Genomic DNA, 13408 nt, shown 5'->3' with positions numbered 1-13408 from the left:
TGTGTGTGTGTGTGTGTGTGTGTCTGTGTGTGTGTGTTTGTGTGAACAGGCTTGGCTTCCAGACTCCTGATTCACATCAGCTGATGTTCATTCTCCAATCAACTGAAGGAGCGTCCGTATATACAAACCACACCCATTACATGTCCCGCCCACTTGGCATATATGTGACTACAGTACATGAAAATATTCTATTTATCAGTTTTAGCAACTATAAAGCAAAGGTGTAGGGAATAAGGTATTCATCACCTGATAACATGGAGATAACATAATCTTTGTGATTGTTTTTGGTCTTATCATAGAATGAACAAACCAAACCAAACAAGAGGCTCAGTTTAACAGTTTCTAGCAATTAGTAAGAAGAAATAATGAGGGAAAGCTATTGATTGTATTAGCTCAAATGTTAAAAATATTTTTATAATTAATAACATCCAAATGTAGGTCAAATGTTCCCTGTATGCCCACTATAAGTAGAAAACTGCCTCATCTATCCCCTCGTTCTTTTTCAACAATTAACAATGATAGAACCGCAAATCAAAAGGTATCAATGTCACTCAAACGCACAGCCCTTCTCGACCAGATTGTTGCATGAAGGCTGCCTAGGGCATCATCCACAAGATGGAACTTCAACAGCAAAAAGACAGTTTTTATTACTTACTAGTATTACTGGGTTTTTTTTAAAGACAGGAATTGTTGATAATGACAATGACAAACTGTCTCATTCATATTCTAACACTTTTGATCTGTCTCCCTTCAGGGACCAAAGCTCCTCTCAACAACAGTTGCAAGAAGCACCAGGTACCACAAGGTCAAGGAGAGCCTTAGGAGACCAAGAGAGGCAGAGACTGTCAAAAGAGGTATCTGCATTCACTACTGACCACAACAGAGACGAACCAGTCACACCATTTGGGGCTCAGCCACATCTTTTAATTTAAACTTTAATACAAGTCATAAAACACTTAATTTAAAGGATCCAGATCTTTCTGCTGGACCTCTAGCTTTGCCCAGTCTCTTCCCCAGTGTGTGTTCTTCTGCGGCAGCTCTGCTGCTGCCTTTTCAAGCATGAGGATCAATCAGCTAACAGCTCTCACCTGCGCTGACTGATCCTCTGTGGTGCAGGTGAAGGTGCTCTCCCAGCCCCTTCACCTCTCCCAGCCCCTTCACCTGCACACACAGGTTTTGATTTTATATATTTGGAACCCTTTTCTTTGTCTCACAATCACTGCTATAACTCCCACATTTTAGAAAGAGCAGATAATGCAAAATAAATCAATTAATCAATTATTAAACTTTGTTTTTTTGGGGGGGGGGGCTGTTTAGTACAACTTAATGTAAAAGCTGCCAATTACCTCATAGCAACACTTGTTTGTTGTGTGTCTGACTATACATTTTTATAATTTTTTGATCTGTGACATAATCCTGGGCCATGCCAAAGACAGGTTCTCCTTCACCAGCCACCTTGTGAGCGCTGTGCTGCTAGAGGGAGAGCTGTTTGACCGGCATCTGAAAACATTTCCTGAAGAGGCTCTGAATACCACCATTGACGGCATACCCCATGCTACACAAGGAGAAGCTCAGGACTGAACTTTCTCTCATCTATGAAAGTCCAGACTTCAGGGGCTGCTGCGGTGCACTGGCTCTGTACCAGGTTCTACAGAGCTACAACCTCCAGGAAACCTTCTCTGAGACTGTGGTGCTGTTGAACATCCTCACAACCACTCCGATGACAACAGCTGAAGCTGAGAGGTGTTTCTCCACCTTAAAGAGAATCACGACGTTCCTGAGAAATACAATGGGACAGGAACGTTGGAATGCACTGGCCATGCTTTCCATGGAGAGAGAACTTGTCAGGAACATGCCTGATTTCAATGAGAGGGTAATTGATCAGTGATGAGTGAGTGTGTTATTAAATGGTGAGTTGTGTTATGTTGTACTCTCCAAATGTTGAATTGTAAATAGTTGTATTGATTGCATATTGCCAGTCCAAATATATACTGAATATGTTCTGAAAATTTGATTAATTACAGTTTTGATGATAGTGTGGAAGTGTTTTATTGTGGAACCAAATTATTGTATTTGAGATATTCTGGTGTCGCCATCTTGTGGTTGAACATGAAAACCCAATTAAACAATGCAATGTAACACTGTAAAGTTAGCTATCTGACTTTTATTTATTATTAATTTACCCATTGAACAGGTCATCTTAGCCATCATTGCAACAGTTGCCCCCCCTGAGAAATTTGTCAGGAGCCGCCACTGAAGTACTGGTTGTTCTGCTTTGAGCTCAATCGCAAGATATTCCACTGACATGCATTCACCCACCTCAATAACTTTTAACATAAACTGTAATGAGAAATGTGCTGTGTGTGATTCTTAGAACCTGAATGAGAAAACTGTCTGCAGGGCAATACATCAGGTAGTACATGTGGCTAAAAGGTAGAGCGTTGTTCTCCAACCAGAAGCTCAGCGGCTTGATCCCAGTCTTCCCAGTCTTCGATCCCAGTCTTCGATCCCAGTCTTCCCCATCTGACTATGTCCTTGGGCAAGATACTCAACCCTGAATGGCCCCTCATAGAAAAAAGTGCTGCCCATAGATGCACTGTATGAATGTGTGTGTGCAAAACTGTACTGTAAAGTACTTTGAGTGGTCATCACGACTAAAAAGGTGCTAAATAAATACAGACCATTTACATGTTCCAACAGAGCTACTGAATGTGTTCCATGGCCACTGGTCTCCACAGTCCATGAAAGAGGGACCTTATTACATCAGAGGTTTAGACTTTAGGCTATGTGACTACTTGATTTATAAATAATGTGGCACCTAAAGCATGTTTATTACAGCTCCTTTCATAAGGTCTGGGTGACAAAGTAGCCACCCAATTACATCAACTGGAAGTTATTCCATAGCTTCAACATTTAGGTAAACCTTGCAAAAAATGTCCCCTTTGATTATGAACTACACTATGTGATAAATATACTTTTAGTCTTACACACAAAACGTGCTTTAACCAACACAAGGCCCAACACAGATGCAAATTAACTAACCTGTTTGTTTTAAGTTTAATTCATTACCACTTGTGATGCTTGTGATGCTCGGACATACATGCCACCTGCCAAATACGTACAAGGCAAATGTTGGCTGTGGGCGTCATCATGGCATAGCATGTTTTCTTTTACTTAAAGGTCCAGTGTGTAAGATTTAGGTGAAAGGGAACTATTGGCAGAAATTTAATGTAGAATAATTCTCATGATGTTTTCACTAGTTTGTTTCATCTAAACTGTATGAATTGTAGTTTTCTTTACCCCAGAAAAGACCCTTTATATTTAAATACTTTATATTTACATTAAGGGGACCCTCTCTACGGAGGTCGCCATGTTTTTTACAGTAGTCCAGAATGGACAAACTAAACACCTTTAAGTTTTTAAGACAACTGAAGTTCACCATAGGTTCTTTTTCATGTTTGGAAGGACAGGGTGAGGTGAGGGGTGTTCAGCTGCAACATGCAATTTTAATACTAGATATCACTAAATTCTACACACTGAACCTTTAATTAATGCTCTTTTAAAAATGCAGTTTACAAAGAGAACTGGTTTCTCGAAAAAGCATTTGTTCTTACAACAAATCCTGACCTGATGTCGCATGATTAAAAAATGCTTTTTATATTGAGGATGGATAAATGTCCTGCATCATTGTTCTCACCTCACAGGTATTTTGTAAGAGCAGGAAAATCTGGCAAGATGCTGCGACAGTTGTTTCCACAATGTTCCATGGTGGATGTGGTTGATGTCAGGTGTTTTATGCAGATCACATTGACAGCTGTTGTCAGTTTATCAGATTACTGCACTTCCTAGTTATCAGCTAAATAAAAAAATGAAATAATAGTTATGCTCCATAAAAAGGTCTCGTGATTTTACCATCACAAATATTACAAGGACTTTGATGCACAATTAGATGCATCTAACTTTCACTTTAAAATTCATATTTTTGCCTTATATGCATGTTATTATAAAAATAAATGAATATTATACAAATATAAATATACTTTTATGCAAACACTTCCTCCCAAATATGTATTTCTGTCTTCTTCAATCATTTCAAATTAAAACGACTTTTTCAGTAAACACATTTTATTTGGTTTGGTAGCAAAATCAGCACCTCAGGTCAAAAGTATGATGTGGACAGCTTCCTAAGGGGTCGAATAGTTTCAGTTACAGGACACACACAGGGAAGACATGCACTACCAACTGTAGCAGGCGATTTTAAGACATTAGTTAACCAACAACACTGAAGCATTGTTTTAGTACATTCACATTCCTTTGACAACGCCACAGTTCATTTGATGCGACAGTTTTGACGTTAACAGTGTATGTAATAGTTGCATTTCGAGAAAGTGTTTTCTTCATATTTGCAATTTGCCCAGTTTTTCTTAATCTCACTTTCTAAGACACAATCTTTTTAGTACAGACAGTCAGACATCAGGTATCACATCCTTAATTCTTTGGTCCCTTTCAGATCTTTGCGTTCATTTACTAATTCATGTTTAGTGAATGGCAAGCTTTTTACTTCAGACTTGTGTATTACGTAACTTTGGGTGAGGGGTGAACTGTGAGTATATAACTACTAGAGAGGCAGAGGAGATCAAATCAGACAGGTGGCTACACCTCTAGACTAGACAGCTCAATCCTCAATGACCTCAGAGGACTCAGACACCACTCTGCCATCCTTGGTCTCGATCATTTTGATAACGACATTCTTCCTGGCCTGGGTAGTGCTGTAGCCACCAGAACTGCTGCCACTGAAGCCACCCACGTTGCTGCCATATCCACTGCCATACCCACTGCCATACCCACTGCCATATCCACTGCCAAATCCACTGCTTACACCGCTGGAGTAGCTGCTCTTCATGGTGTCCATGGGGAAAGCATTGTAGCTCGCTGTTGAAGAAAGGGAGGTTGGAGAAAATGTGTGGAAAATGTTAAAACTTGAAAAACCTCTGTCAAAAAGACAGTAATCTCTGTCAACGAAGGTGACTTACTGCTCTGTTGGGAGATGTTGATAGCCTGAATGCCACTCGCCAGCCTGTCTTCCTCTCCTTCAAGCAGTTTCCTGTAGGTTGCAATCTCAATGTCCAGAGCCAGCTTGACGTTCATCAGGTCCTGGTATTCTCTGATCTGGCGGGCCATGTCTTGTTTGGCTCTCTGCAGGGCATCTTCTAGGTCCCTGATACGGGCCTTGGCATCCTTCACTGCCATTTCACCACGCTCCTCAGCCTCTGCGATCTGGGCCTCCAGGTTGGCACGCTGGTAAAAGATTTTTAAAAATGAGACTTTGTCTGCTCTCCTGATTGTTGAATGACTGTGTTTAATATGGGTCAGCATTATATACTATAATACAGTGGTTTAAAATGTCATTGTGCCAAGACACTTTTTTCCATACCTGTCCCTTGACAGCATCGATCTCTGATGTGAGTCTCTGGATCATGCGATTAAGGTCTGCGATCTCTGTCTTGGTACTTCTCAGGTCATCTCCATATCTGGAAGCAGATGTCTGCATCTCCTCATACTAAATGAACATCAGCAAGACAAGGTATCGTTCAGTATTTCTGATGAGGTTCAAAAACCCCATTTCGCCTCACTAAATGGAAAAATGAAAATATTTATGAGAAAAAATCCATTACCTTGGACTTGTACCATGTCTCTGCTTCAGCGCGGGTGCGGTTGGCAATGTCTTCATACTGTGCCTTGACCTCAGCCACAATGGCATCCATGTCCAGGTTACGGCTGTTGTCCATCTCCACAATGACTGAAGTGTCCTTGATCTGGCTCTGGAGCTCACGCAGTTCCTGAAGAAGTAAAAAAAAAAAAAAGAGAGAGAGAAAAGGTGGTATTAGTCAACCCAAGTTTACTGAGGAAATCAATACTACACTTCCAGTGGTGGTGCAAGAAGTTAGTCAAGATGGCAAACCAATGTAGGGAAAAACCCTGATTCAGCAAAGAAGAGACCTATTCCAAACTGACAGCACAAGTGCCATAAGCCTGCCATAACTCTATGAATTAATCAGAAAGGATACTGACAAAAGCAGCGAGCAGCATGGAGGGAAAGGATGAAACATACCTCCTCATAGATTGACCGGAGGAAGTTGATCTCATCTGTCAGACTCTCGAGTTTGGCCTCCAACTCAACCTTATTCATGTAGGCCTCATCAACATCCTGGGACCAAGAAAAGCATTGTTTAGACATCATAACGTTCAAATCTTTAGTGGAAGAAAAGTATCAAATGCTGAAAGAAAATGCAAATGAGGTATGAGATCTGTAGTTGAGTGACTCATGCTGCTGACCTTCTTAATGAGGACAAAGTCATTCTCACACTCTGTGCGCTTGTTGATCTCATCTTCATACCTGAGAGAGGAAAACAGAAATATCATGTCATGCTCAATTTACTTCTGAGAGTTTATACACTGCTGTAACACTAGGAGGCACAAGTGCTCTATTCCTAACTCTTGGACTCCTGCGGGACATTAGCCTCAAACTGTGTGTTGACTCAGGGCCCAGCCTGAGCGGTGTTACTGACATGTCTCCCTCGGGGGCTTCTCAGCTGATATGCTCTATTTGTCAGTTCACAACTAACAATTATGTGAGGCACTATCGTACCTGTTTTCGTTAGAGACATGCGAGTCAGCATGCACGCATTCATACTTGTGTAGACTAATTTGTAGCTATAGAGCTGTGTTGACAGCTCACTCTGTAAAATGATCTTTTAGCTCCCAACGTATGTAATGTAATCGCTGTTCAGAACATGCCTTCTCAGTGTTGTAATTCCCACGAGTTTGTGTGACGCAAGACAATGGACAGATGTAGGGAGTAGTCCACTTAATGATTTACTGAGTGTACTGAAGCCCAGATCTAACTTGAACTGTTGAACATAGGTCTTAATGTTAAAAAATCTAATGCTATTTTATTTATGAGTGATGTTTCTTTGCATTTTAAATAACAAGCCATTTGCCTTTTTTGCAACAGAAGCCTGATGACACAATAATCCTCACGTTTGAACACACTCACTTGTTCTTGAAGTCCTCCACCAGGCCCTGCATGTTGTGCAGGTCAGCCTCCAGCTTCATCTTGTCGTTGCCCAGGCTGTCCAGCTGTCTGCGCAGGTTGGAGATGTAGGCCTCAAACATGGCGTCAATGTTTGAGCGGGTGGTGGTCTGCCCCTGCAACAGGTTCCACTTGGTCTCCAGCATTTTGTTCTGCTGCTCCAAGAAGCGCACCTGAAGGCCACAGAGAGATGCAAGGAGAGACAAATGACATTGAATGAGTGCATGGCTCAAAACCTCATTTGTTCACTGAGAAAGGAATTTGTTAAAATGCCGATGAAGTCGATGACTTACACACAAGGAGGCTTATTCCTACTCATCTCTGATCAATAAATGCAATTTCCTTGATAAATTTAACTTTCTCTTGCTATAACAACATTTCCCTGGGGTCAGCATTACCATGCCTCATATTCATTCACCGTCTACAGTCTTCGTTGGTCTTATCTATATTTGGTGATCTGTAAACTGCTGTAGGCTGAGTTTCCACACTGGCCCTGCCTATCCAAAAAGGAAGGCCTTCATGACGTATTTGCATCCTGACAGGGGGCAGAGAGGAAGGAGAACGAGACGTGGTTGGAAAACGCCGTTGATGGAGGAAAAAAGCCAGTTAACTCCTCTCTTTCCGTGTCTTCCTGTTTTTGTGCGTTGAGGGAAGACAAATGCAGAGAGGGACAGAGGAGGGGTGAAGCCAAGGTGCATCCGCAGGCAGATGCAGAAGAGTAAATATTTAACTGCTAGAGGTGTGATGACGGAAGAGAACAGAGCAGTAAGTGAAGGGGAGGTGGAGCGGCCATGTAGCAGGTGAGCATATAGGACGAGGGGAGGTAGAGACTTTGTATATTTGTGAACAACAAATATGAAACATTAAAAGCAGATGTAACACAATTCCAGTGTTCAGGTCCCATCCAACCATGCCTTCATACTGGTTCTGCCACAATATAATAGATCAAAGTTTTTTCCCTTCTGTGCAGTATGCAAAATCCACTTAATCTGCTTTGCAAGGGAGAAAGAGAGTTGATATGTAGCCATGTAATCAGCTGGCATCGACAAGAACATGACACCAACTGGCCTTTTAAAATATTAACCCACTGCAGAGGCCTGAAAGGACAAAAACACCTGTGGCTAGAACACCAATGCACCTTTGAATGATTAAAAGTCTGTTTTCATTCGCCAAATGAGCTCGACTTAAAAAGTGTGCCACAGCCAAAGAAGCTTTTGTCATGAGGGTAACAATATCATTAAATTCTGACTGTGTGTGTGTGTGTGTGCGTGTGTGCGTGTGTGTGTGTGTTGGGGGTGGAGGCCACCACGCCAGCGGATAGAGCCACACCCAAGCTAAGGGAGGGACCAGTCCCAAGGTAACTAGTATCACAAGCACCGAGCTCTGCCCTGACACACCCTTAACTTTCACTCGCTTTGTCTTTCTCTGTCTCTCCTTTTTGCACGTCTGTTTTTCATCACTATAAAATGGCTGTCTGAGCCAAAAGGATAGAGAGCCTAGCCCTGAAGTTTGAGCACATTCAATCTTTTCTGCCATGACTGCATTTGTGGGAGGTGACGAAAGCAGGGAGGGGAATAAATCAACTTTCTCAACGCAGTAAAAGTGAGGAAATCAGCATTGACGAAACATGTGGCCAACATAAAGACCCCAATATCAGATATAGCATAACAATGTCACTGCACTGAAACTTTTTGACTGAGCTTTACACCTAACTTAAGCAACTCCTGTTTGAAGAGGAGAATCCAGCAAAGGCTAGTGCCTGATTTACCAGAATTTTATGGTGCACACATTGAAGGAAATGTCAAAAACCCTAAGACCACTTCCTAATTGAAAATTGTCCTCAGAGTTTTGGACACCACAGTATCTGCCCTATACACATCCTTACCTTGTCAATGAAGGAGGCAAAGCGGTTGTTGAGGCCCTTGATCTGCTCCTTCTCCTGGGTGCGGACGACTTGGATGTTGGGGTCAATCTGGAGGTTCAGGGGGGCCAGCAGACTCTTGTTCACAGTCACAGCGGTGATGGGGGCCTGGCCACCCATGCCACCCATGCCACCCATGCCACCCATGCCACCAGCATACCCCATTCCCATACCTGCGCCACCCATGCCTGAGCTCACGCTGTAGGCAGAGCTGCTGGTGATGACAGGTCCTCCAAAGCCCCTGCTCTGTCCTAGTCCATAGGAGCCTTTGGCACCGTAGCTTCTGCGTGAGACATTGCTTGATCCAGCATAGGAACTGCTGCTGAAGTTCTGTGGGGCGGAAGAAGACCTCACACTGTAACTCTGCCTGTAGTGGGACATTCTGAAATCTGGAGTGGTCTTGTGAGCCTGGGAAGGTCAGACCGAAAGGCTAGGACTGAAAGGCAGGCAGGCAGGAAGGAGAGACCAGAGTGGGTAGAAAGAGAAGAAACTACAGAGGAGTTTTAAAGCCTGATGATGTGGGAGGGGCCTGGGTCGAGCTGCCATTGGCTGCAGGGCAGGGTGAGAGAGAGAGGCAGGGCTGTAACTTTACACCTTCATGACACATAGTCCACTCACACAAAACCATTACCTGTGCTTTCTAAAGGCTTCTCTGTGTTGTTGAAGAAAACCCTATCTTTGGCGAGGATTGTCGAGCAGTTACATTTCTGTGTGTGTCCAGTCTGGTGAAATTACTCAAACACACTTTCAGCTGATTCAGCATATTGGATCTGGAGGTCTGATCAGATTTTTCAAAGCTAAATAACTCAGCTATGCAGCTATGACTCACAAAAAGTTTGTGTGTGCTTGTGTGCGCACACTCAAAGCTGGGTGGTTTGGTTGGTGGGTGGTTGATAAGATTAAATTGATCTTACGTTAACGTGTATGATAAGCAGAGGTGCTGCTGATTATCCTTCGGCACATGCGACAGGGAATGTAAAATGCGATATAATGGTGTTTCTTTCCCATCCTCATCCTTTCCGTTACTTGACAATGTTCAGGGTTTCATGTACAGTAATAAACAATAACATGAGTCCCACAATGGGGAAATTTGCAGTATAACAGCAGCAAGAGTCAAACAGGCATCAGCAATTAATAAGTGAAATGCAATAGTTGAGTGTGAGGAATATAAAAAAAAAATATATATATATATGAATGTAATTAAGCTAATATATACAGTTTAAAGACAGGAAAATATGTAAAGTGTGAGAATATGTACAGACAGATGAATATAGCAGAGTTAAGAGTTAAAGTGATAAAGTGCAGTCCATAATGGTTGGTGCAATGCACTTCTGACTTCAGTTCATCTTGCAGTGGAGCACTACAAACCTCCCTCACCTGCTTTACATATTTAAATACTTCCCAACATGTTTTATTCTTCACTGGTCATCCAGGAACATAGTCTCTCCTTGTCTTCCTTAAGGTATAGTTAGTCATTTTAAGGGGAATGCACTTATCTACTTTGTTGCTGTAGTATAATTACAGTTAGGTAGGCCCCCCCAGTCCCCTTTTGCCTGGGGGGGGGGCTGTTGCTAGCTGTTGTGGACTGGCTAGCTGTTGTTGTCATGCCTATATATTTTTTAATTTATCATTTAAATATAAGTTAGATATACATCATCATAACTACAGACTAAAAGTGTTACCACAGTGGTATCCTACAATAAGATATTTTGCAGGGGTGTTAGTGGTTTTTGGTGCTGGCTGCAGCAGGAATATAATACATACCACATGTACTGCTCTGTACGCTCGTATCTGCAAACCAGGTGAAGTACTCTGTCCAGCTGGATTTCATTACTGTCGAAGAAGAGGTTATTTCAGTTTAGCGCCACTGTGCCTGAGGGTTTAAAGAACAATGAACACAAGTGTCAGAGTTTATTAAAGCTTACATATGACCGCTAGCGTGCATTGCACTTTTCTCAGGTGACCAAGTTATTAACCTCTATAGTACAACAATGATGAGTTAACACCAGTAAATAATTATTCTACTATCACTGCAGGCATTCCTGCCTGTGCTGTAACTTCACCATGTTTCACAACATGCTGCATGGTGAAAATATAGCAGCGTACATGGCGGCTTAACCCTCAACAGTCCTTCCACCAATACCCGCCCTGCGTTCCGATCCTCCCTTTTTCCTCCTGTTTCCTCCACCAGTCCCACACCATGATGACTCATAAGTCTTGGCATTACCAGTCCGGCCCCCTTCCAATGTGCCCTCACTCTCGTCTCCATCTTCTCGAACCTTCCTCTTTTCCCACTAGTGGCTCTTGGCCTCATTATCGTCATGGAAACGTACTAAAATAAAATACACTCCCACCTCCTTTCAGCCAAAATGGATGCCAGCTCAAGAGCCCGAGCGTTTGCTACTGCTGTGTGCAGGGTTGAAAAGAACAAAGGGGCCCACTAGATTAGAAAAAAGAACACGTGGCAATGCTGATAAGATGTTATGAATCTGAATCTTGGTTCTGCCACATAAGGAAAATTACATATAATATTATGAAAATAAAGACGTGAAATCCACTAAGGTGAAGATCATTTATTATCACCAGGCTTTTGAAGGAGGTTGATTTAAACCCACATGGACAGCCACAGATTACTCTGAGAGAGCTGGGAAGTTAATTGAATCTCAGTAATTCCACCATGAATTATGAAAGATGTTTTGGATCCTATGACTCTCATTACTCTGGCTGAGCTACAGTCTGTTGATGTTTTGAAGAATTTTTTCTGGGCCTGTATTAATCACATAACTGAGTGAAAAAAGTTGAGAGATAAAAGATAAAAACCCTTCTCTTTTTACTTTAAAACAGTTGTTGTGACTTACAGTATTTAATTAGATCATTTGGTCGGACATTAAAACCCCTCTTGCTTTTATCAGGGGTGCTATCAACATGACTTTTTGATATTCTCTCCTGCAGTTAGTTTTACTTTTTGTTTCCATTTCCTATTTTAGGAATATTCCTATTATTTCATCCTTATTTATACATTATGAATATATTTACTGTTACTAAATCCACATGTTAATTGTTGCTGGAATAAATGCTGAAGGACTTTTTTAAAAAAACACTGCAAGACCTTATTTGAATTGACTTTTACCCTTGTGCAATACGCCTATGCTCATTCATGTGAAATATCATATTGTGACAAAGCCCTTTGCTACTGTGGGTCTCCCAACAACAGCCAGACGGCAGCCACTCACCACTTTCATAGTTTTTATTAATACAAATCAAATGAACAAACAGAAATCCCATTAATCCACATAAATCAGCCAGGCACATAACTTCTTTTCAGTGACAGCTCAGTTCAGCTCAGCTCTGTCTCTGCTCCATGTGTCTCTTCTCCCTGTGTCAGCAGTCTCTGCCACCTTTTAACCAGGGAGAGTGAGAAGCCAATTAGACTCTGCTTTACCCATCACCCTCCCTGGTACAGCTCGAGGTGCTCTGATTCCATAGCACTGTATATTAAGGCCGTTACTTTACTGTCTAATTTAAAAAAAACATGTATCTATGTTTGTTTTCAAATGCACCAAAGAGGAGCAGCACTTTTATACTTTGGTGTATACTGCGCATGACAATAACAGCTTTCTTCCTCTTCTTCTTCTGGAGATATCAGAACATTTTAGTATATGATGAATCTTGTTTTTAAGAATGAGCAGTATGACTGATGCAGGCAGAGTTATGTTACTCTGAAGATCAAAGAGAAGGGTAATATAGGTAACTGCAGCTCACACAGGAGCCGACATGCACACCGCCCAGGTATCAACGCCTCATGTGACTGGGTCACTCTGAACAAAGACACATTGTTGGGAGAATTCTTAAGTGTAATTATTAAAACCCAGGTCTCTACACTGCTCTCAGGGCCAGGCACATAACATGTCAACAAAAAAATAAATGAATAAATAAATATGTTTAGGTATTCTGCCTTATTATATCATGAATTAGCCTTAATTTGTGCTGCACACTTGTGAGCTACTAGGATGCCGTGCTTAATTAATATTTACACGTGTGTAGATAGACATCACAATCTGTTGTTTTTAGAATATCAAAGCAACCAGCTACCTACTAATTCCACAAACATCAGTCTGTCTGTCTGTCTATGGAATGAATATCTCACAAACAGTTTAACTTCCTGGCACGTTAATTTCCGTGGCCAGTGAAAGTGCAGAGTTTGGTGCGATTTGGACACAATATACGTTCAGTATTAATAAAAACTGAATAGAAGGGAGTCAGTGGGGACGGGGCAGTCTGCTGAGTTAGTCTGGAACATGTCTTCTCCAACGTCCTAAAATCTCCACTGGATCATTTTAATTAATATGATCTGATACTGTTTGACAATTTCTCTTCAAAGTTAAAGCACAGCA

At 41.8% G+C, this 13408-nt stretch overlaps 1 protein-coding gene across 1 annotated transcript; it reads right to left on the bottom strand.

The window, feature by feature from the left end:
- Nucleotides 1-4107: 4107 nt before the first annotated feature.
- On the bottom strand, nucleotides 4108-9508 carry krt8 (keratin 8). The gene is made up of 8 exons (XM_020089225.2): nucleotides 8979-9508; nucleotides 7058-7266; nucleotides 6337-6397; nucleotides 6113-6208; nucleotides 5676-5840; nucleotides 5435-5560; nucleotides 5034-5298; nucleotides 4108-4932 (listed from the first exon to the last, which is right to left on the bottom strand). The coding sequence occupies exons 1-8, from the start codon at nucleotides 9393-9395 to the stop codon at nucleotides 4676-4678; spliced, it is 1596 nt and encodes a 531-aa protein (XP_019944784.2). The 5' UTR covers nucleotides 9396-9508; the 3' UTR covers nucleotides 4108-4675.
- Between the last annotated feature and the right edge of the window lie 3900 nt (nucleotides 9509-13408).

This window comes from Paralichthys olivaceus, chromosome 6 (genome assembly GCF_024713975.1).
Source record: "Paralichthys olivaceus isolate ysfri-2021 chromosome 6, ASM2471397v2, whole genome shotgun sequence".
Classification (NCBI taxonomy): Eukaryota; Metazoa; Chordata; class Actinopteri; order Pleuronectiformes; family Paralichthyidae; genus Paralichthys; species Paralichthys olivaceus.
Note: the sequence above shows the minus strand (reverse complement) of the source record. Positions and strands in the feature narration are given on the sequence as shown.